Genomic DNA, 25,376 nt, shown 5'->3' with positions numbered 1-25,376 from the left:
TAACAGTGGTGACAGTGGCATCTCTGTCTTTGTTCCTGATCTTAGATGGAAAGTTTTCAGTCTTTCCTCATTGAATATGATGTTGGCTGTGTGTTTTCTCATATATTGTCTTTATCATATTGAGAAAGCTCCCTTGTATTCCTGTCCTTTGAAGTGCTCTCATCAAGAAAGGATGTTGAATTTTTTCAAAGGCCTTTTCTGCATTGATCAAGATAATCCTGTGTTTCTCCCACTTTGATTTATTAATGTGGTGTATTGCATTAATTGATTTTCTTGTTTTGAACCAGCCTTGCATACCTGGAATAAATCTCACCTGGTCGTGGTGTATAATTCTTTTAATGTGCTGCTGGATTTGATTTGTGAGTATTTTGTTGAGGATTTTGCATCTATATTCATCAAGGGGTTGGTCTATAATTTTCTTTTTTTCTGTTCTTTTTTATTGATCCTTTGTCTAGATGTTCAGTTGATAAGAGCAGTGTATTGAAGTCCCTCCACCTATTATTGTAGAGATATCTATTTCTCCTTTCAGTGTTCCTCAGCATCTTGCTCATGAATTTTGGGGCATTTTGACTTGGTGCATAAATATTCATGATTGTTTATGTTTTCTTGATGAATTGACCCTTTTATTAATATATAGTGTCCTTCTTGTCTCTGTAATTGTTTTACTTTTGAAGTCTAATTTGTCTAATATTAATATAGCTACTCCTGCTTTTTTTCTGTTTGTTGTTTGCATGAAATATCTCTTTTCCAATCTTTCACTTTCAGCCTATTTTTGCCCTTGTGTCTAAAGTGAGTTTCTTATAGACAGCATGTAGATGGGTCCAGTTTTTAAAATCCATCTTAAAACTATCCATCTAGTCTATGTCTTTTTATTGGGGAGTTAATCCATTAACATTTAGTGTTATTACTGTAAGGGCAGTACTTTCTTCTACCACTTTGTCTTTTGGATTTTATATGTCACATCTTATTTTTCTCCTCTCTCTACTTTGTACCTTCCTGATAATCTCATTTCTACACTCTTCTCCAAACCTCTCTCTCCTGTATTTTCCTATCAGCCTGTAGCACTCCCCTTTAATATTTCTTGTAGTGCTGGTCTCTTATTCACAAACTCTTTCAGTGTTTGTCTGACAAGATTTTAATCTCTCCCTCATTTTTTTATATATACATATTTTTTTATTGAGATTGTTCACATACCATACAACTATCCAAAGATCCAAAGTGTGCAATCAATTGCCCATGATACCATCATACAGCTGTGCATCCATCACCACAATTAATTTTTTTCAATTTTTAGAACACTTTCATTACTCCAGAAAAGAAATAAAGACAAAAAAGGAAATTCAAATACTCCCATACCCCTAACCACCCCCACTCCTTTACTGATTCATAGTTTTGGTATAGTACATTTGTTACTGTTGATGAAAGAATGTAAAAATGCTACTAACTGTAGTACATAGTTTGCAATAGGTATATATATTTTTCCTATATGGCTCTCTATTATTAACTTCTAGTTATAGTGTCATACATTTGTTCTAGTTCCTGGGAAGGATTTCTAATATTTGTATAGTTAATCATGGACTGTCCACCACAAGATTCACTGTTTTCTACATTCCCATCTGTTCTAGTTTGCTAATGCTGCGGAATGCAAAACACCAGAAACGGATTGGCCTTTATAAAAAGGGGGTTTATTTGGCTATACAGTTACAGTCTTAAGGCCATATTAAGCGTCCAAGGTAACACATCAGTAATCAGGTACCTTCACCGGAGGATGGCCAATGGCATCCGGAAAACCTCTGTTAGCTAGGAAGGCAAGCTGGCATCTGCTCCAAAGCTCCGGCCTCAAACGGCTTTCTCCCAGGACGTTCCTCTCTAGCAAGCTTGCCTCCTCTTCAAGAACGTCACTCACGCTGCAGTCCCATTCAGTCTCTTTGAGTCAGCATGTTTATATGGCTCCACTGATCAAGGCCACCTGAATGGGTGGGGTCAACACCTCATGGGAGTATCCCACCAAGTCACCACCCACAGCTGGGTGGGACACATTCCAAGCAAATCTAACCAGCACCAAAAAGTCTGTCCACAAGACCACAAAGATAATGGCATTTGGGGGACACAATACATTCAAACTAGCACACCATCTTTTACCTCCAACTTTCCTTCTGGTGGACATACATGACTCTGAGCTTACCCTTTTCACCACCTTCACACACCTTTCAGCACTGTTAGATATTCTCACAACATGCTACCATCACCCTTGTCCATTTCCAAACATTTAAGTTCACTCTAGTTGAACATTCTGCTCATAATAAGCAACCTTTCCCCATTCTTTAGCCTCATTCTATATCCTGGTAACTTATATTTCATGTCTATGGGTTTACATATTATAATTAGTTCATATTAAATATTATAATTAGTTCACATCAGTGAGACCCTGCAATATTTGCATTTATGTGTCTGTCTTATTTCACTCAATATAGTTCCCTCAGGGTTTCTTCATCAACCCCTTTCTTTTAAGACAGTTTGTTCACACAACCATGCAATTCCATCCTAAGTAAGCAATCATTGGTTCCCTGTATAGTCATGTAACAATGTATTCAGCACCATTGTCACTATATATATAAAGACATTTCCTCTTTGAAGGAGGAAGAGTCAAAGAAGGCAGAGAGACAGAAGAAAAAGAAAAGAGAAAAAGAGAGAGAAAAACAACAACAAAAACATGACAGCTAGAAAGCAACAAATGTAGAGATAGCATTAACCTAAAGGAAATAAAATATCAGACAACATCACCAATGCCAGGAGTCCCATATCCTCCCCCCCCATGCATTTATCTTTGGTATATTGCCTTTGTTATATTAAAGGAAGCATAATATAATGTTTCCATTAATTATAGCCTCTAGTTTGCACTGATTGTGTTCCCCCCAATCCCACCTATTTTTAACACCTTGCAATGTTGACATTCATTTGTTCTACCTCATGTAAAGACATGCTTGTACCTTTTATTACAATCATTGAGCACCCTAGGTTTCCCTGAGTTACACAGTCCCAGACTTTATCCTTTGTCTTTTGTTCTGGTGTCCCACGTGGTCCCAACCTTCCTCTTTCAGCCATACTCAAAGTAAGCTTTGTTCAGTGTACTTACATTGCTGTGCTACTATCTTCCAAAATTGTTTTCCAAACCTCTCACTCCTGTCTTTTCCTTTCTGTCTGCAGTGCTTCCTTTAGTGTTTCCTGTAGAGCACGTATCTTGTTCACAAACTCTGTCATTGTCTGTTTGTCAGAGAATATTTTAAGCTCTCCCTCATATTTGAAGGACAGTTTTGCCAGATATAGGATTCTTGGTGGTTTCTTGTTCAGTATCTTAAATATATCACCCCACTTCCTTGATGCCTCCATGGTTTCTATTGAGAAATCTGCACATAGTCTTATCAAGCTTCCTTTGAATGTGATGGATTGCTTTTCTCTTGCTGCTTTCAGGAGTCTCTCTTTATCTTTGATGTTTGATAATTTGATTATTAAGTGTCTTGGCATAGGCCTATTCAGATTTATTCTGTTTGGGTTATGCTGCGCTTCTTGGATCCATGATTTTATGTCTTTCATAAGACATGGGAAATTTTCATTGATTATTTCCTCTATTATTGCTTCTGCCCCTTTTCCCTTCTCTTCTCTTTCTGGAACACCAAAGACATGTACATTCCTGCATTTCATTTTGTCCTTAAGATCCTGGAGATATTGCTCATATTTTTCCATTCTTTTCTCTATCTGTTCTTTTGTGTGTAGGCTTTCAGGTGCCTTGTTCTCCAGTTCCTGAGTGTTTTCTTCTGCCTCTTGAGATCTGCTGTTGTGTGTTTCCATTGTGTCTTTCATCTCTTGTGTTGTGCCTTCCATTTCCATAAATTCTGCCAGTTGGTTTTTTGAGCTTTCAATTTCTACCTTATGTATGCCCAGTATTTTCATTACATAGTTCATCTCTTTTGCCATATCGTCCCTAAACTTTTTGAATTGACTTAGTAGTAGTTGTTTAAATTCCTGTACCACAGTTGAAGTGTATGTTTGTTCCTTTGACTCAGCCATAACTTTGGTTTTCTTAATACAAGTTGTAGTTTTCTGTTGTCTAGTCATGGTTTCCTTGGTTACCCCAATCAGGTTTTCCCTGACCAAAATGGGCTCCAGTCCAGAAGGAAGAGCTATTTAGTATCCAGTTTCCCTGAGGGTGTGTGTTAGAAAATTGTTACACCCTTTGAGGCCTCGGGTCACTGTGCTTTTCTGCCCAGCACATGGCGCCTCTCAGCCTGTAACTCCAGACTTGTGTAATGATGGTGTGGCCCGTGACTGCTTTCCCCCAGGCTCTGGGGTCTGGTTCTGAATGGAAGGCAGGCCCCACCCCTTTCCTCTTAGGAAAGATAGACCCCCTAGGGAGAGTTTATTAGCATTTGAATGGTCTCTCCCTGCCTGTGCTATCTCCATCCTTGTCTGCATCAGAGCACTGGGAACTGAAAATGGCTGAGGCTTTCTCCACTGAGCCAAAACAGGGACAGAAAGCCCCCTTCTGGGCCAGTCCATGGCCACCCTTCAGCTCTCCAAGGTCAGTCTTCACCCAAAGTCTCTGTCTGCTTGTTGGGGATTTGTATCAAGCAGTCCACACTTGTTAATTAAAACCCCAACTGGAGCTCAGCTGAGCTATATTTGCTTGCTCTGAGAGAGCTGCTCTCTAGCTCCATGAGGCTTTGCAGTTTGGGCTGTGTGTGTGTGTGGGGGGGGGTACCAGCTTGGATTTGCAGTTTTTACTTAAGATTTTATGCTGCAATCTCAGGCATTCCTCCCAATTCAGGTTGGTGTATGATGAGTGGATGGTCATGTTTGTCCCCCTGCTGTTATTCTGGATTATTTATTAGTTGTTCCTGGTTGTTTGTTAGTTGCTCCAGGGGAACTAACCAGCTTCCACTCCTCTCTATGCTTCCATCTTTGATCCTTCCTCCACTCCCTCATTTCTGAAGGACAGTTTTGCCAGATATAGAATTCTTGGTTGGCAGTTCTCTTTGAGTATCTTAAATATATCATTCCACTCTCTTCTTGCCTGCATGGTTTCTGCAGAGAAATCTGTACATAATCTTGATTATCAAGCTTCCCTTGTATGTGAACAAGGGATTTCTTTTCTCTTGCTGCTTTCAGAATTCTCTCTTTGTCTTTGACATTGGACAATCTGATCAGTAAGTGTCTTGGAGTAGGTCTATTGGGATCTATTCTATTTGGGGTATGTTGTACTTCTTGAATCTGTAATTTTTTGTCTTTCATAAGAGTTGGGAAATTTTCAGTGAATATTTCTTCTATTATTCTTTCTGCACCTTTCCCCCTCTCTTCTCTTTCTGGTAGTCTCAGATTTTAATGTGTCAGTGCTATGTCTTTTTGAAAGCTATACCTAAACACTGATATATATTATTATAAATGATGAAGAAATTTAAAAACCATGGCATCAGAACAGTAGAGTTTACACCCTAACTATACCCTATGGAAGCAGTTCAGACTATTCATTATTGTGTCTTGCTAGTAAATTGCTTCCTGAAACTTAGAGGTAATAAGGAAGATTTATGCTGTTGGACCAAAAGTGCCTAGTCGTGACATTCTGGTTTGTCAGGTGAATGGGAGCAAATGGTAGCAAATCTATTATGTTTGGAAAATTCTTCCTTATAGGAGAGGGTGGGGTTTCTTTTAGAAATTATCATTAGTTATATGGACAAAAACATCAAAACCCCTCTCCATGTATCACATTGATTTCCAAAACTTAAAATAATCCTATCCAACATTTGAATCAGGGCACATGACAATTACATTGTGAAACAAATGTGAACATTAAAGTGACCATCAACTCACATTTAAAAAATGAAAATTAAAAAAAAAACCTTGAAAAAGGCAGAATCTGTTTTCTGAAGTCCTAAGAAAGTTCTATCAGTTAGGCCTTGTTCCCTGAGAACTTGAATGTTCTGACTAAAGGCAAGTTTTGGTGAGAATTAAATGTTTACACTGTTCCTTCCCATTCAGAATAAACATTGGCCTGTTAGGTGGCTTTTGGTCTTCTATATTCTTTATAATTAATTTTATTCAAATTTCATTTGACATGAACAATTCTTCTCTCTGAATTTCAGTCGTGGGGTGGGGTGGGTGTGTGTGTGTGTGTGCGTGTGTGTGTGTGTGTGGCAGTTGAGGCAAGCTACATTTTGTCATAATTTAAAGGCTCATTTTAATTTTTCTGTAACATGCAAAGTAAGAAAAATCACAACACCACAATTCCATATTTACAGAAGTCTTTATCCATAGTGTTTTCCAGTTTTGCCTAGAAGCAGTTAACAGATTACCTCATAGTTATATCCAAAAGAGGTGGCATCAAAGTGCCTAGAGAAAGACACATTAAGAATGTACATTTCCCCAACCAGAGCCACTCAATTTTTTTCAATTTACATGACTAAAAAAAATGCCAAACACAAAGCTGTTTATAAAAAGGAGCAAATGTATTCCAGAAGACTTAGAAAAAGGCATGAGATGAATTTCCACATTAAATAAATCTATTTCTTTGTGAGCTTTGAGAATTTCATCTTAAACACTGAATAGCTGAGTGTTTTACATTATATCTAGAGATCATGCAAAAGTATTTTACTTTAACTCTTACTGAATTTTTACAGGTATTTAAAAATCAATTTTAAAAACCCAGAACTCTTCCTCTCCCCTCCATCACAGATTCTGTAAGTTACTAAGAATTGTACCCGTACAGCACTAGGAGAAGAGAGAGGTAGATGAGGCAGTCATTTTTTCACAAGGATTTGAGCCCAAATATTTCAGTGCATGAGACAAGCCTTTTGTTAGCCAGAATTAATTGCAGAATAGAAAAACATTTTGGAGCTGAATGCACATAAACATGAGAGTCATAGACTGCCAAAACCAGGTACATTAATTGTAAATTCCTAAAGAAATGCATCAGCTCTGTACCTTATGAAAATTATTCTCACAGATGTTGAATCCAAGATTATTTAATAGAAAATATTTATGTTTTATATTTAATAGAAAAATTTTAGCAAATGGGAAAGGGCTTTGATAATAGACAAGAAGAAATTTCAGAGAATACATGGTCCTAAGTATCCTGGCTCCTCCTGTTCTATGCAAAGGCCAAAAGCACGCATTTTTTCAGGGTTCATCATGGTTGTTAAGAGGAAGCAAGACTAGTGAAGACTCAAGCAAGCTGGGAAAGGAAGTAAAAATTAATCAAAAAGGTATTCTGCTAAACACAATGCACCCCACCCTAGAAATTTAAGAACATTAATCAAAGGCAGTGGTGAGTTTACATCATGGAAATTTACATTGATGAGTTTATGATCCTGGTTACCACTATCAAGAGGAAGTCAGTTAAAAACAAGTAAGTATTGGGGGCTGGGTGAGTGTGAGGGAAAGAACACTATAAAATCTTCTTGGGAAAAATTGCAAGGTAGAGATAAAATAATTCTGTGTCTCCCATTCAACCCTCAATGTGTTCCTCTTACAATATCTCAATAAGTTAAAGATCAGTTATTCACAGAACTTCAGTTTAGTGTTAACACTTTTTACCTCTTTAATTTAGGGCTAGACACTGAGTTGCTTTAATAAGACATTTGGTTATGGTTAGTCATAATCATCATCCATTTTTCAACTTTACAGCTTAGGAAATTTTGCTTCTCTTTTAAAGCCCTGGGAGCACACTTTAAAAAAATTATTTTGAGACATGGGTTCTCCTCTCTCTAGGTCAACATTTATCTAAGCATGTCTGCAATGCTCTGTTACAGGGAGAGGAAGTACTGAGAAAATTCTCCTTGACAATCAAACAGCTCTGTTTCAGTGACTGACATCCTTTCAGTTCGGGTGGAAGTGTTTCCAGGTAATTACCAATGAGCTCCAGGTGCGTAAGGTTTGACAGCTCACGCATGTGAGGGGACAAACGCATCAGGCTACTTTTCCCCAAAAATGAACACTGCAGCTTTTTGCACTGCAACAGCCCATCTGGTAACATCTCAATGTTGTTTTTGGTCACAGCCAAATACTGCAAATTACTTCGATACTGAATTTCTTCTGGAATGAAGGTCAGGTGGTTATAGCTCAGATCCAAATAATATAGTTTGGTGCATTGTAAAATCTGCAGGGGCAGATTCTCAATATTATTACGGTTCAAAGAGAGCTGCTGCAGGAATGTAAGCGACATTATTACACCACAACTTTAAGCAGGAAAGAATCTGGATTGGCTGAAAGTGAATGATCTCTTCCACAGTTTTGAGGTTATTTTCTTTTAGGTTTAACTCATGCAAATTGTTCAGGCTGAAAATGGAGTGTGGAATGCATTCTAGGTCACAGCTGATCAGTTCTAGGCTTTCAGATTGACCATATTTTTCAAGTTGTTCAGTGCAACCAGTTTGTTACTCTTGTTATCAAGGGGCAACTTCTGCATGAAGGCAGGAGGTCTTTATCAACCTGTGTGATCCAGGAGAGGCTGCTCTTCAGGTAGAGGTTCTCAGGTTTTTAAGTCCTGAAAACCTTCCATCTGCATGGTGCTCAACTGCTCAGACAAAACACAGCCAGACAGATGAAGTTCCCTGAGATTCTTCAGGTGAAATAACCAGCATGGGATTTTTCCAATTTCAGTACATTTCAGGCATAGGATTTTTAAATTCTCCTCTAGGAAGGCAGTGCAGGATGGTCTACTACCAGAGAGGAATGTACACATGAAGCTCCTTGAGGTTGAGACTGTGGAGGGCAGCCTGACCTCAGGGATATGCTCCAGTCTTAGCACTTCAATTTCGGTTAGCTCAAAGACATTGTACGGATGACCAATTAGCATAAAAGGATGCAGTTCTACCCTGTCCTGGGAATTTTTCACAAGCTTACTTTTTGTTTTCTCAACCATCCATTTGTTATTGAGGTTGATCTGTTTCAGTTTGCTCTCACTGACCTCTGACAGGAATATGGAGAAGCGTTTGGAATAAAGAGGATCATTTAGATCAGCTAAATGTAGGGTGAAGGCAAAGTCATCCTTGACAGCAGGGATATTACTGTAGTTGCTTTTTCCTCTTAGTGCTTCAAAGGAATATTGTTTCAGGGAACTTCTCAGCATCCACCACAAGCTGTAGGAGGAGGTGAGATCATAAAGTATAACCAAAATGACAAAAAATGAAGCCAGGACCTTATATATTTCTTCCAAGGAGTAGATACACTGGTAGCTCTTATATCCTGTAAAAGCCCGCACATCAACTGAACAGTTAATTTCGAGAATGATGTAGCTTAAAAAATATGGGACGTAAGTTATAATGAGGAAGAACAAAATGCCTTTGACTATTATCTGCTTTAGGTAGACTTTATAAATGATGTCCTTCTGCTCCACATGCTTGTGGAATCTTTTTACTTTTTCAAAGATGGCTTTAGCCTGTTTTCCCTCCTTCTGGTCCAGGACACTGGAAATGGAGCTTTCTATGCCAGCTGTCTCCAAGCCTGGCTGTGAGTAGGGCAATGACTGCTTGCTAGAATCAATGTTAGCTGAACACCCTGAAAACAAGAGCAAAACCTTGGATTTGGAGAGTGTTAGCATCCTTCCTGATTGCTCTGCCATGGTTTCTTACAGGGCATGAGTAGTCCATGGAAAATCAAAGCTCTTGTGAAGAATGGCCATGAAATGCTCAAGCCTGGAACTGGTACTGTGGTTATGAAGCCAAAAGTTGCTGCAGGCTGCAAAGATAAGTGTGTGCAAAAGCACCAGGTAAGGGAAAACCTTAGCAAACCAGTGGAGCTGCTTCTCGTAACAGACAGCATTGATGTAGGAGTACTGCTGCCAGTGGAGGTCATTCTGGATTCTGAGGGGGAGTGGAAGCAGTGTCCTGGGATCAGAGGAAATGTTCACACTGGCTTTCAGGATGTCACAAGGCACAGCACAGTGATTGTTAACTCCACCTTACATGGAAGACAGCACAAAACCCTGCTCTGTGTAAGCTGGAGGTCTCCGGCCAGCATGGCCACCAGTAGCATTATCACGGTAATGTAATATCAGAAGATGTCCCACCATGGCTTTAGGATGTGATAAGATGACTGAGCATCTGCTAAACATTTTAGCTCTGTTAGTGTAATCATGACTCTCACTTGTAGGAGTGCAGAAATATTAAATATATAAAAATTAAATATAAAAAAATAAAGTAGTTGACTAAGCTTCAATCAGGAGGTCTACAACTTTTGAAATTTCTTAGACACGCCATCTCTGTGTGCATCTTCATTAAGCTTACAGTTTTGAGGCCGAGAAATATGTCCAAATCAAGGCATCATCAGGCCCTGAAGACCAGTTACCAGTGATTCTTGGCACCTCTGCCACATGGTAAGGCACATGGCAGTGTCTGCTGGTCTCTTCCTTCTCTTCCAGGTTTCAATGCTTTCAGTTTCTTGCTTCTGTGGCTTTTCTAGAACTCATGTGTTCTTGGGCTTTTCTTTGTTGAGAGGTTTTTGCATACTGATACTGCCTTTGCCCCATCCCATAAGTTTTGGTATGTTGTGTTTTCATTATCATTCATGTCAAATTATTTCTGAATTTCTCTTTTGATTTACTCTTTGATCCATTGGTTGGTTGAGTGTATTGCTGAATTTCCACATATTTGAGAATTTCCCAGTTTTCCCTGTTATTGATTTCTTCCTTCATTCCACTGTGGTCATATATTCTATGATTTCAATATTTTTGAATTTATTGAGGCTTGTTTTGTGACCTACCATATGGTCTATCCAGGAGAATGATCTATGTGCACTAAAGAAAAACATGTATTTTTCCTGCTGTTGGGTGGTGTGTTCTATTAATATCTAGTTGGTTTAGAATATCATTTAAGTCTCCTGTTTATTGATCTTAGTCTAGATGTTGTATCTATTATTGAAATTTGTATATTGAAGTCTCATATTAATGTAGAACTGTCTGTTTCTCCCTTCAAATCTGTCAGTGTTTGCTTCATATACTTTAGGGCTCTGTGATTAGGTGTCTATATATTTATAATTATGTCTTCTTGTTGAATTGATCTCTTTATCAATATATAGTGACCTTCTTTATGGCTCATAACAATATATTTTTCCATCCTTTTAATTTCAACCTGCTTATGTCTTTGAATTTAAGTCGAGTCTCTTTTAATAACATGTATTTGAATCATGCTTTTTTTTTTTTTTTTTTTTTTAATACATTCTACCAATTCTGCCTATGGCTGGAGAGTTTAATCCATTTACATTTAAAGTTACTACTGATAAAGCAGGAATTTCTTCTGTCATTTTGCTATTTTGACTTTTTAAGTCTTATACCTGTTTTGACCTTTGATTTTTCTGTTAAGGGCTAATTCATATTTATTTGATTTTTTGAATTGTTACATTTTGAGTCCTTCTCATTTTTGTCTGAATATATTTTATATCTATTTTAATTTGTCATTACCATGAAGCTAAAATTCATATCCTAAATCTGTAACAGTCATGTTTGATTTGATATGATGGTACCTTTGATAGCACACATGTAAACTTTTCCTGTATCCCTCCACCTCCTACCTTTTTATTGTTTTTGTTACAAATTATATCTTTGTACAATCTATGTCCCAAACCATAGATTTATTATTACACTAGATGTCTTTACATTTTACCATAGATTTATCATTACACTCAATGTCTTTTCATTTTAGAAGCTATAAGAACTAAAAAGTGTAGGTACATAACAAAAACTACAATTCAATAACACTGGCATTTATAATTAACCATATGGTTACCTTTACCAGGGATCTTTATTTCTTTATTCCACTTTGATTCACTGTCTAGTGTCCCTTCCTTTCAATCTATAGAACTCCTTTTAGCATTGTTTGTAGGGCAGGTCCTGTGATGATGAACTCCCTCAGGTTTTATTTGTCTGGGAATATCTAGTCTCTTTCTTATTTTTGAAAGAAAGTTTTACTAGATATAAAATTCTTGGTTGGCAATTGTTTTCTTTAAACATCTTAAATAATTAGTCTTACTGCCTTCTTGCCTCCATGATCTGTTGAAAAATCAGGACTTAATTTTATTGGGATTCCCTGTGTATAACTTGTTGGTTTTAACTTGCAGCTTTTAGAATGCTCTCATCTTGGCTTTGGAACATTTGACTTGTATATGTCTCTTTGAATTTATTCTGTTTGTGGGTTCAAAAATTCTGTTGTGGGGTATCACCCTGGGGTGTCTTATGCTGCCATCTTCATTGAGTGTTATGGCCAAATTATTATTATTTTCTTTTTGAAAAATTCTTGGTCCTCTTCCTAGCATCTGTATCCAAAGAATCCTCAAATCCTATTGATTGAATCTGAACACCTCTCATATCTTCCATTTATCCCATCTCTAACACTCACACAAAGATGAAATAGCATCAATACCTTCCATCTGGTCTGCATACATGTATACTTTTTAAAAAATTTTTACATTTTTTATTGAAATATATTCACAAACCATACAATTATCCAAATGTAAAACAATTGTTCACAGTATCATCATATAGTTTTGCATTCATCACCACAATCAATTTTGGAACATTTTCATTACTCCAGAATATAAAAATAAGAATAAAAATAAAAGTCAAAAGGACACCCAAAGCATCCCATACCCTTCTCCCCCCATTATTTACTTTTTGTCCCCATTTTTCTACTCATTTATCCATACACTGGGTAAAGGGAGTGTGAGCCATAGGTTTTCAAAATCACATGGCCACAGAATATAAGCTATGTAGTTATATGACCATCTTTAAGAATCAAGGATACTGGATTTCAGTTCAATATTTTCAGATATTTCCTTCTAACTATTCTATTAAACCAAAAACTAAAAAGGGATAGCTATATAATGCACACAGGTTGCTTCCAGAATGACCTCTCGATCCCATTTGAAATCTCTCAGTCACTGAAACTTTATTTTGTTTCATTTCTCTTCCCCCTTTTGGTCCAGAAGGCTTTCTCAATCACACAACACAGGATCTAGGCTCATCCCTTGGAGTCACTTCCCTCATTGCCAGGGAGATTCATACCTCTGGGAGTCATGTCCCACATAGGGGGGAGGGCAGTGAGTTTACCTTCTGAGTTGGCTTAGAGAGAGGCCACATTTGAGCAACAAAAGAGGTTCTCTGGAGGTGACTCTTAGGCAACATTATAAGTAGGCTTAGCCTCTCCTTTGCAGTAATAAGCTTCATAAGGGCAAGCCCTAAGATCAAGGTCTTGGCATACTAAGCTGGTAGTCCCCAATGCTTGTGAGAATATCAGGAATTCCCCAGCTGGGGAAGTATAATATTTCCACATTTTTCCCCTGTCCCTCAAGGGGGCTTTGAAAATACTTTTTATTCTCTGCTCAAATTACCCTTGGTTGTACTGGGGCTTCATGCTAATCTGTACAAACCAACAAGATCTCACTCCTAGTCAAGGTTCCATGTAATTATGTTATTTGAGTAAACTGAACATACAAGTTAAATTATATACTGTGCTACAGAAAATATAGATTTTGCATCAAATAAACATCTCTTCCTTTGGGCCCACACAGAGCCAAAGTTTTAAAACACAATATCATCCTCTACTCTTTAGTCTGATCTACCCGAAGCTCAACCAAGTCTGTTTTGTTCATATCTCCAATTGAAGTCTAATCTCTTTTTCAGCCTCTTTAACAGTTGATTCATGGGGCAATGCCAACACTCACAGCTGCAGAACCTTGGCTCCAAGGCCCAGGTGCCACACAGAAACCTGAATTTCCAGGGACTGACCATGTCACACACAAACAGCTCAGCAACAAAATTTTGAAATAATTGTCTAGGCCATAGCTCCTCTTCAAAATGTCTCTCAGTTGCTCTTGGGGTGTTTGTCCTCTCTTAGCTTCTCTGGAGCAAGAGTCTGCTTTCAATGGCCATCTTCACCCTGTCTCTCATCTGCAGCTACTCTCTGCTTCTGTGCATTCTTCAAAGTGTCCCTCTTGGCTGTGGCAAGCTTACTCCTTCTGTCTGAGCTTATATAGTGCTCCAGTGAACCAATCACACTGAATGGGTGGGGCCATACATCCACGGAAATTACCCAATCAGAGTTAACACCTACAGTTGAATGGGTTACATCTCCATAGAAACAATCAATGAATTACAATCTAATCAACACTAATAAGTCTGCCCACACAAGATTACATCAAAGATAATGGCATTTTGGGGTACATAATACATTCAAACCAGCACAGTGGTAATACAAATTTGCTAGCTTCCTGTGGTGCTCTATTTTTCACTGGCTAGCAAAACCTGGGTTTGTTTTGGAGCCCTGCTTTAACAGTTGGGTCTTCCCTATTTCTCACCCAAAACAAGGTTTCTGTACAGGGCAAGTAGACTACCTCCTGTTCTCCTAAGAAGGGGTCTGAAGCATCTTTTAAAAAGTATTTTCTTCCCTTGAACATTCCGGACTATCCAGCAGATGGTGGTGTTCAGTAACTTAATTGTTCTCAGAGGCTGCTTTGCCTCCAAGCACAGGCTGTGTCTCATCTGGCAGGGCTGAATCTATGAGATTCTTATGCCCTCAATTTACCAGCCAAAATCTTGCTTGATGTGGGGCTCCACCTGTGGCAAAGTACTCCCTCAGCTGACGCAGTACTCCGTCCATCCCCAAAGGCATGGAAACAGCTACTGGCTGCTGCTTCTATCAAGGATAGGGGAAGGGCTTTCAGACCCAGGGCTGGAAATAGTCTCTGTCCATGTTTCCTCAGTCTCTTTGTCCCTCACTGATCTGGGCCTTGAAATGTCTCTGTCTACTGGGTCTTCAAACAGTGAGGGTATTTTTCAATGCTATGAGACATTTTAAATCTGTGTCCCTGGTGGGAGGAGACCAAGTGAGGGGGAGGGGAGAAGATTGGCTGGTCTGGGATGGAAGATGCCTACCTGGTATTTCTTCTCTTTCTTTAATTCAGCATTTGCAGGGTCTTTCTCCACTCTGTATCCTCCTCCAGAGTTTCAAACAATTCAGAATTGTCCATTTTTTTTCATTGAATCCCTGGAGGGAAGTTTTCAGTAACAGTTTAAGTCAACATGCTGATGACATCACTTACAAATTATTTTTATAAAAATATTTTACTAGAAAAGTTGTGAGTGTACAGACCAATCATCCATAAAATACAGGATTCCCATATATCAACCTATCACCACACATTGCATTTGTTAAAATTGATGATAGCACTTTTTTGCAGTTATACTTTTTTTTTTAACATTGGTTACTTTTGTTAAAATTGATGAAAAACATTAAAATAGTACTATTAACTATTGTTCATGGCTTACATTAGATGTATTTTCTATATATCACCTTGTTATTAACTCCTTATATTAGTACCATACATTTGTTTTAATACATGAAAGAACATTCTTATGCTTGTACTATTAACTATATAGTCCATCACCTACAATAGGGTTCATTGTGTTATACAATACTATGCTTCATCTTTGAATTTTTATTCTACTAACATACACAAGATTTCCCTTTTAACTGCATTTACATATATAATTCAATGCTATTACACACACCAGCACCACTGTCCATTTTCAAATCTTTAAAATCAACCTAAATAGAAATTCTGGACAAGTTAAGAATCAACTCCCCATTCTCTAACCCCAATCTTTCCCTGGTAACATATATTTTAGTTAAAACTCTATGAGTTTGCCTATTATAATTAGTTCATATCAGTAAGATACAATATTTGTCCTTTTATATCTGGCTAATTTCATTCAGCATAATGTCCTCAAGGTTTATCCATGTTTCATGCATCAGGAATTCACTCCTTCTTACAGCTGAATAATATTCCATTGTATATATATATACCACATTTTATTTATCCATTCATCAATTTTGGGGACTTGGGTTGCTTCCATATTTTGGCAATTGTTAATAATGCCACTATGAACACTGATGTGCAAATATCTGTTGAGTCCATGCTTTCAGTTTTTCTGGGCATATTGCTAGTAGCGGGATTGCAAGGTCTTATGGTAATTCTATACTTATCTTCCTGAGGAACCACCAAATTGTCTTCCACAGTGGCTGTACCATTTTGCATTTCTACCAGCAGTGAATAAGTGTTGCACTTTCTCCACATCCTCTCCCATACTTGTAGCTTCCTGTTTGTTTAATATCAGCTATTGTAGTATGTATGAGATGATGTCTCATTGTGGTTTTGAATTGTATTTCTCTAACAGCTAATGAGGAAATAGTCTCTTTAACAAATAGTTCTGGAAAAACTGAATATCCACATGCAAGAAAGAAAGCAGAACCCAAACTCATACAATATAAAAAAATTAACTCAAGATGGACCAAGAAACAAAACGTAAGAGGTAAAACTATAGAACTCTTAGAAGAACACAGGGAATTATCTTCAGAAACTTGTATTAAGCAGTGGATTCTTACACTTTACACATAAAGCATGAGGAATGAAAGAAAAAATACATAAACTGAGCTTCATCAAAATGATCTTTTTGCATCATAGATCAATTTCAAGAAATTGAAAAGACATCCTAGAAAATGGGAGAAAATATTTGGTTGTTATATATATGATAAGGGTTTAATATCAAGAATATATAAAGGTTCTTACAACTCAACAGCAAAAACATCGAAATCCCAGTTAAAAAATGGACAGAGTACTTGAATAGACATTTCTTTAAAGAAGATATGCAAAAGGCCAATAAGCACATGAAGAGATTCTCAACTTCAATAGTCATTAGGGAAATGCAAATTAAAACCACTGTGAAATACCACCTCATACCTATAAGAATGCCTATTACTAAAAAAGGAAAATAAAAAGTGCTAGAGAGGATGTGGTGAAATAGGACCACATGTACATTGTTGGTGGGAATGTAAAATGGTGACCCACTGTGGAAAACAGTTTGGTGATTTGTATTAGTTAGAGTTCTCTAGAAAAACCCAACCAACAAGTAGTATCTGTAAATATAAGATTTTCTAAAAGTTCTCACCCAACTGTGGGGATGCATGAGTCCAAATTCCATAGGGCAGGATGCACAAGTCCAAATTCGGTAGGGCAGGCAGCGAATTGGCAACTCTGATGGAGGTTTTCAATGAACTCCCCAGGAGATGCTGGCTAGCCAAAAAGGAAATGAAGTTCTCTCTCTTCTCCCTTAAAAGTCTTCAACTGATTGGATTAAATCCAGCTGATTGAATTCTCTCATCGTGGAAGACACACCCTTCTTTGATGTAATCAGCTACAGATGCAGTCAATTGATTGATTATTTAATAAACCAGCCTTCTGGTTCATTTGCCAGCCACAAATGTCCTAGCAGTAATGGTTAGGCCAGTGCTTGCTTGACCAGACACCTGGGTACCCTTACCTGGCCAAGTTGACACATGAACCTAACAATCACAGTTCACCCCTTGTCAACTTGGCAGCTATACACATCACCTTAAATCATACTTAATCTCTAAATGGAACACAGTAATGGGTATATGTTTCACCTAACAATACTCAGGTGTCCTACGTACAACTGGAAATGCACTAAATCTCTCCAGAGTAGGGTGCAAGTCCTTCAGTAACATTGACTCTTAAACTTGATCTCCTATAACTTCAATACTATAAAATGAACAATACAGTTTATGTCATATGATAAAGGGATAAGACAGAGAACAAAAAAAGATATTTGCATTATGGACAAATACAAACATACTCATAACAAAACAAGGAGGAAATATTCATGCCATCTGTTGTGTGAAGTGAATCGTGGGAGGAGGGAAGAGACACAAACTGATATGGTATAACTTTACAGAAGAGAATTTATTGAATTACAAGACTACAAACATTTATTATTAATGATATGATAGTTGAAAGTAAAGTGGTTTGTCCAGCAGACAAAGGAAAGGAAAAGAAAAAACTCATCAAACCAGGGTTACAAACATTTATCATTAATGACATGATAGTTGAAACTAAAGTCTGCCTAGCAGACAAAGTGGTCTGTCCATCAGATAAAGGGAAGAAAAAGAAAAACTCACCAAGCCAGGGAAATCTTGCACATCTGATACTACTGGCTGGGGAAATCCCAGTTCTTCAGCTGATGAGAGTCCTGGCTGGTACATGGTCCCAGGTTGAGCATCCCCTCCTGGGTGAGACCTCCAACTTTGCCTGGGACTTGGGCCAGTATTTATGGCAACTTGTCCAGGGGTAGGAGCACTTTGCTGCACATCTCAAGGAAGGGCTAATTCCTTGGGATGATCACAAAGGCTTCCTTGTCTTAGTTTCACCAGCATGTCCACAGGGCTGGAGGGGAGCCTATCCCTCAGTGGAGACACAGGTGATCTATTAACTATTATTGAAACTCCCGGGTAAACTCTGTTAGGCTTCAGTGACTTCCTTTTTTAAAGGTATTTTTGGTCCTTATTCCCTTGTAGACAGGTGGACACCTGCTGTCACACAGGGCAGCTATCTGCTTATGTTTCATGTTGGTTTTATCCATACATTACACCTTCCTACAATTTCTAACACACCATCATAGTCCTTGTTTCTGTAACTGGTCACATGGTCATAGTTCATATTTATCACTACCTTCTCCCACTACCCATTCTGTGTTCCCTTTTCCCTCAGCAAACACTTCAGCTAGCCATGGTTCTTTGACTGGTGGAGTGACCCAAACCTTCATTCCTGAAGTTTCTGGGACATTGGTATTTCTACCTGTATTGGGTTGTTTTAGTTTTCCATTGACTTTAATCACAGGGCATGGAAGTCATAAGAGATGCCATATGGGATCTCCTGTATTCCAGGAAAACTCTTCTTTACCTCCATTGTGTAGTTGCAGTCTTATTTCCCATTGATAGGATCAATCACCCCAGCCAGTACAGTAATCTCCTTTTTTGTCTGTTGATTCAGAGGCATGAGAAGCCCAAAGTGGTCAGGTATAAGTCTTAACTTCCAGTTTTATGGAATTATTGTTGGGTCTCCTGGTGGGAGCATTCCTCCTTTTGGAACTAAGACTTGTAGGTCAGCAGAGCTTAAGGCTGCTGGCACAGGAAGCAAAAATTTTCCTGGTGGATTACTAAAAGTGATTGTGAGTGGTGCCACTCCCATTTCCACCCCTTAATTCCTGGACACATGAATCCTGGCTATGGGAGAAAGAGCACCATTGAATGGATGCCGATTCAGAGCAAACACAGCCTCCTGGAGAATACTGCCCCAGCCCTGCAAGGTATTGCCACCTCCTGGTGCCATAACTGAGTCTTCAAAAGGCCATTGTACCATTCTGTCAACCCAGATGCCTCTGGATGATGGGGAACATGGTAAGACCAGAGAATTCCATGAGCATGTGCCCATTCCCTCACTTCATTTGCTGTGAAGTGGGTTCCTTGATCAGAAGCAATACTGTGTGGAATACCATGACAGTGGATAAGGCATTCCTTAAGTCAACAGAAGGTAGTTTTGGCAGAAGCATTGCGTGCAAGGAAGGCAAGCCCATATCCTGGATATGTATCTATTCCAGTGAGAACAAATCGCTGCCCCTTCCATTATGGAAGTGGTCCAATGTAATCAACCTGCACCAGATAGCAAGATGATCACCTCAGGGAATGATGCCATATAAGGGACTAAGTGTGGGTCTCTGCTGCTGGCAGTTTGGGCACTCAGCAGTGGCTGTGGCAGATAAGACTTGGTGAGTGGAAGTCCATGTTGCTGACCACATTCATAACCTCCATCACTACCACCATGACCACTTTGTTCATGAGCCCATTGTGCAATGACAGGAGTGGCTTGGGAAAGAGACTGACTGGTATCTACAGAATGGGTCATCTTATTCACTTGATTATTAAAATCTTCCTCTGCTAAAGTCACCCTTTAGGGAGCATTCACATGGGGCACAAATATCTTTATGTTTTTGCCCATTCAGAAAGGTCTAACCACATGCCTTTTCCCCAGACTTCTTTGTCACCAGTTTTCCAATCATATTCCTTCCAAGTCTCTGACTATCCAGCCAAACCATTAGCAATTGCCCATGAATCAGTATACATATGTGCCTCTGGCCAGTTCTCCTTCCAAGAAAATGAAAAACCAGGTGCACTGCTTGAAGTTCCATCCACTGGGAGGATTTCCCCTAACCCATCTCCTTCAGGAACATCCCAGAAAATGGCTGCAGTGCTGCAGCTGTCCACTTTTGGGTGGTACTTGCATATTGTATAGAACTAGCTGTAAACCAGCCCTGAGTTTCCTCTTCCTCAGTCAACTGATTATAAGGAACTCCCCAGGATGTCATAGCTGTGGGCTGGGAAAGAGAAAGGTAATATGGCAGGAGTGGGGGCCAGGGGCATTTGGGTCACTTCCTCATGTAACTTACTAGTGCCTTCAGGACCCACTTGAGCTCTATCTTGTATGTACCATTTCCATTTTATGATGGAGTGCTGCTGTGTACACCCAACTTTATGGCTTGGCAGGTTGGACAACACCCAGCTCATGATAGGTAACTCAGGTCTCATGGTAACTTGGTGGCCCAGAGTTAACTGTTCTGTCTCTGCTAGGGTCCAATAGCAGGCCAAAGCCGTTTCTCAGAAAGAGCGTAGTTATCTTCAGAGAATGGTTAAGGCTTTACTCTAAAATCCTGCATTGTGATTCTCCTATAGGAGCCTGCCAAAGGCTCCAAATAGCATCTCTATTTGCCACTGACACTTCCAGCACTATTGGATCAGCTGGGTCATATGGTCCAAGCAGCAGAGCAGCTTGCACAGCAGCCTGGACCTGTTGCATAGCCTCATCTTGTTCTGGTTCTCACACAAAGCTAGAAACTTTTCTGGTCACTTGGTAAATGGGGAATATGTTGTCTCCCAAGTCCAAAGATGCCAGCCAGGCCTTGTGCCTCTGTTTTGGTCATAGGAGGGGCCAGATGCAACAGCTTATTCTCCACGTTAGAAGGGATATCTCGACAGGCCCCACACCACTGGACACCTAGAAATTTTACTGAGGTGGCAGGCCTCTGTATTTTTGTTAGATTTATCTCCCATCCTCTGACACTCAAATACCTTATCAACAAATCTAGAGTAGTTGCTACTTCTTGCTCACTAGGTCCAATCAACATAATATCATCAGCATAGTGGACCAGTGTGGTATCTTGTGGGAGGGAGAAATAATCAAGGTCCCTGCAGACAGTATTATGACATAGCATTTTCAACTCTGATAAAGGTGTTCAATGAACTCCCCAGGTAGCCAAAGAAGAAGTGATGGTTCTCTGTCTTCTCCCTTAAAGTCTTCAATTGATTGGATTAAATCCAGCTGATTGAATTCTCTCATGGCAGAAGACACACCCTTCGTAGATGTAATCAGCCACAGATGTGGTCAATTGACTGATGATTTAATAAACCAGCCTTCTGGTTTATTAACCAGCCACAAATGTCCTTGCAGTAAAGGTTAGGCCAGTTGCTTGCTTGAACAGACACCTGGGCACCATCACGTGGCGAAGTTGACACATAAACCTAACCGTCAGAGTGGTTCCTCATTGGGTAAAACAGAATTACCATATGACCTGGGAATCCAACCCAAAACATATATCTAAACAAACTGAAAGCAGGGACTCCGACCAAGATTTGTACACCATGGTTCTTGGTAGCATTATTTGTAATAACCAGCAATGGGGGCAACCTCAATGTCAGTCAGTAGTTGAAAGGATAAACAAAAGGTTGTATATACATACAATGGAATATTACTCAGCTTTAAAAAAGGGTGGAATTTTGATATATTTCACTACATGGATGAACCATGAATACAGTCTATTGAGTGACAAGAGTCAGACCAAAATAGATAGATATTGTATGATTCCACTTATATGAAATAACCAGAATATATAAACTCATAGAAATAGAAAATAGGGTGCAGGATACCAGGGGTGGGGGAGAAGAACTGGGTGTTAATGCATAATGGGTGTAGGAAGAAAGGTGAGGGTAGCTCAACATTGTGAATGTGATTAATCCCACTGAATGGTTTGCTTGGGAGTGCTAGAGATGGGAAAGTTTATGTTGGGTATAATTTACGTTATTTTGGGTGAGGTTAGACATCTTTTCTTATATTTAGATACCATTTGTATTTTCTGTGAACTCTGGCCCTAAATTTTCCCATATTTGGATTTTGGTTCTTTTATTATTTTCTAAGAACTATTTATGTATAAAGATGATATGAATTGTAAATATTATAAATATGAAATTGTGAGTATTTCTCCTCCAGGTTTTCACTTGTCCTTTGACTTTGTTAATGGTGGTTTTTTGACATATAGAACTTTTGTTTTTTATGAGTTAATTATCATCATCTGCCTTTATGGTTTCTGAAATAGCTGAAACAACATTGTTTCTTATTTTTGAAGTTTTATGGCATGTTTGATATCTGGTAGGCTAGTTTCTTCTCATGTCTCTTCATTTTCAAAGTTCTGTTGGCAACTTTTCCACACAAATTTTATAATTAGTTTTAGATCTCACCCTGTCCCCTTATTCCCCCCAAAATCTGCTGTCACTTTTATCGGAGTCACCTTATATATATATTCAGAATGAATTGACATCTTAGTGATGTTGAGTCTTCTCAGCCAGAAACATGACATGTGTTTCCAGTTGTTAAACTCTACTTTTGTGGTCTTTAGTAGTTATATATGCACACACATACACAAACACACTTGTATTTGCTAAGGAAACTTTGAAAGGAAAACAGAAATTAAGAAGATTATTTATCTGGTGGGATTATGGGAGAAGGGAAATAAGGAATGAGGAAAGCAGGGAACAAAACTTTTCACCATGTACTTTTTATTTTGTTGTTTTTTGAAATCTCATGATGCATTATCTCTTCACAAAATTAAATAAAAATTTAACTAATTTATAAAACTAAAAGTATGTTTAGCTAATGGTTTAAGATATTCTAAACACAAAAACAATGGACAAAATCAATAAGGAAAATTGGTAGATTTTACTTTGTAAAAATGTAAAGCATTTAAACATTGAAAATATTGTAAAACGTCTCAAAGTCAATTACACACAAAAACATTCATCCTCACAAAAAAGTGGAAAAAAATGCAAATTAAACAATAGGAAGATGCCTACCAAATTTGTAAACATTTTAACTTTTCATTTAAAAATAATTTCTTACATAAAAAAGACTTGCAATAACAGTTTAGATAATTACTATATACACTTAATCCAATTCCTCAACTGTTGAATATTTTGCCACATTTTCTTTATCATTCATTCTCTCAGTAGATAGATAGACAGACAGATGGACAGACAGATATTTCCTCTGAGTTGATTGAGAATTAGTTGCAGAGATGCTGCCTCTTTATCTCCAAATACTTCAGTGAGCAATTCCTAAAAACAAAATTCATTCTCTGACCTGTGCACAGTACAGTTAACAAGATCATAATTCTATTATCTAATCTACAGACCTTTTGCCCCATTAATATCCTTGATCTAGTCCAGGATCACATGTTGCATTTATTTATCATGTATTTTTAATCTCCTTTAATCTGGAACAGTTCCTCATTCTTTCTTTGTCTTTCATGATGTTGACACTTCTGAAGAGTTCAGGTCAATAACTTTGTAGAATGTCCATCAATATGGGTTTCCCTGATGTTTATTTCATGATTAGATTCAGTTATGTTCGGAATACCAGAGACATAGTTTGTGCTTCTCAAGTGCAAGATATATGAAAGCACATGACATCAATTTTATAAAATTATAATTAATAAGCATTTTATGGGGAGATTCTTTGACACTATTAAAACATCCTATTTCTCATAAAAAATGTTTAACGACAGTTTTCCATTCTGTCTGAAGCACTCTCACAGGGAAGATGATGGTGTACAAATTTTCTGGAAATCAATTTAACACTATGCATCAATAGTCTTTATATCCTATAACACAGTAAATTTGCTATAGGAAATGAGTCTAAAAAATATAAGAAGTATAGGTAAAATTTCTGCTAAACATATTGACCACAATGTTATTTATAGTAATAAAAATTAGAAACCACCTAAATATCTACAACAGAAAAAATGTTTAGTAAAGTTATTGTAAAGCCAAAAGAGGAAATCTTTTGTGGGCATTTAAACTGAAGTTTTTGGAGGTGGGCACCAGTGAGAATAACTCTAGAACTAACACAAGCTGTGAAGTTTCCTTCATTCCATATTTCTTCTCTCAGGGGTTTGATTTGGACACAGCCCCATTTTAAATCCAAGGATCCACTACTCAGCCCCTATCCTGCATCTGTTCTCATTGTCCTGAGCCATAGCCTCTTCATGGCCTTCTTCACCTCAGCATTTCTCAGGGTGTAGATGACAGGGTTGAGGAGGGGAGTGACCATTGTGTAGAACACGGCCACTACCTTGTCCACAGTCAGAGTGGCAGAAGGCCTCAGATAGATGAAGACGATGGGCCCAAAGAACAAGACAACCACAGTGATGTGGGACCCACAGGTGGAGAGGGCCTTGCGCCTCCCTTCAGAGCTCTGGTTCCTCAGATGGAGCAAAATGACCACATAGGAGACGAGGAGGACCACAAAGCTGATCACAGACAGGGTGCCCCCATTGGCAACAACCAGCAGACCAATGAGGAAGGTGTCAGAGCAGGCAAGTTTGAGCAGTGGAAGCACGTCACAGAAATAGTGATCGATCACATTGGGGCCACAAAAGGGCAAGTGGAAGATGAGAAGGATTTGGGCAAAGGAATGTACAAAGCCCCCCAACCATGCAATTCCCACCAGGATGGCGCACACCTGCTGGGTCATGATGGTGGTGTAGTTGAGGGGCTTGCAGATGGCCACATAGCGGTCATAGGCCATCATGGTGAGCAGGAACATCTCAGTACCACCAAAGAAGTGAATGAAGAAAAGCTGTGTCAGGCAGCCCCACAGAGATATAGATTTCTGATCAGTCAGCAAACCAGAGATGAGTTTGGGGGCTGTAGTAGAAGAGTGGCATATCTCCACAAAGGACAGGTAGCTGAGGAAGAAGTACATGGGGGAGCCAAGACTTCTGCTGGTCATCACAGTGAGCACAACGAGGAAATTCCCCACCACAATTGCCATGTACAAGGGCAGAAATATCACAAAGCAAACTCTCTGCACCTTCTGATTGCGAGAAAGTCCCAGAAAAATGAATCCAGTGACATTGTGTGTGTTAGCCATGAAGTCAACACCAGCAGACAGTAATTTGGGTGGGATGATCTGGAAGGATACAAAACAAGATACTTCATTGACATGAGTGGGTGAATTATGTAATAAACCCTGGCACATTTGTGAAGTTTTTGAGCTGTATATCAAAAGAAAAGTAAGAGTTATATGTAGAAAAGAAGAATGTTCTAAGAATGCAGAAAAGGAAGTACAAAACTATGAATAATCATTGTGTGTGG

General features: G+C 38.6%; 1 protein-coding gene and 1 pseudogene across 1 annotated transcript; both read right to left on the bottom strand.

Annotated features, from left to right (window-relative positions):
• Positions 1 to 7,762: 7,762 nt before the first annotated feature.
• On the bottom strand, positions 7,763 to 10,128 carry LOC119538654 (annotated as a pseudogene).
• A 14,094-nt stretch (positions 10,129 to 24,222) lies between these two features.
• LOC119536882 (olfactory receptor 4X2-like) lies at positions 24,223 to 25,152 on the bottom strand. The gene has a single exon (XM_037839587.1). It carries the CDS (start codon positions 25,150 to 25,152, stop codon positions 24,223 to 24,225), a length of 930 nt encoding a protein of 309 aa, XP_037695515.1.
• Between the last annotated feature and the right edge of the window lie 224 nt (positions 25,153 to 25,376).

Source organism: Choloepus didactylus, chromosome 6, assembly GCF_015220235.1.
Source record: "Choloepus didactylus isolate mChoDid1 chromosome 6, mChoDid1.pri, whole genome shotgun sequence".
Taxonomy (NCBI): domain Eukaryota; kingdom Metazoa; phylum Chordata; class Mammalia; order Pilosa; family Megalonychidae; genus Choloepus; species Choloepus didactylus.
The sequence above is the reverse complement of the archived record's forward strand: the minus strand, read 5'-3'. Positions and strand labels throughout refer to the sequence as shown.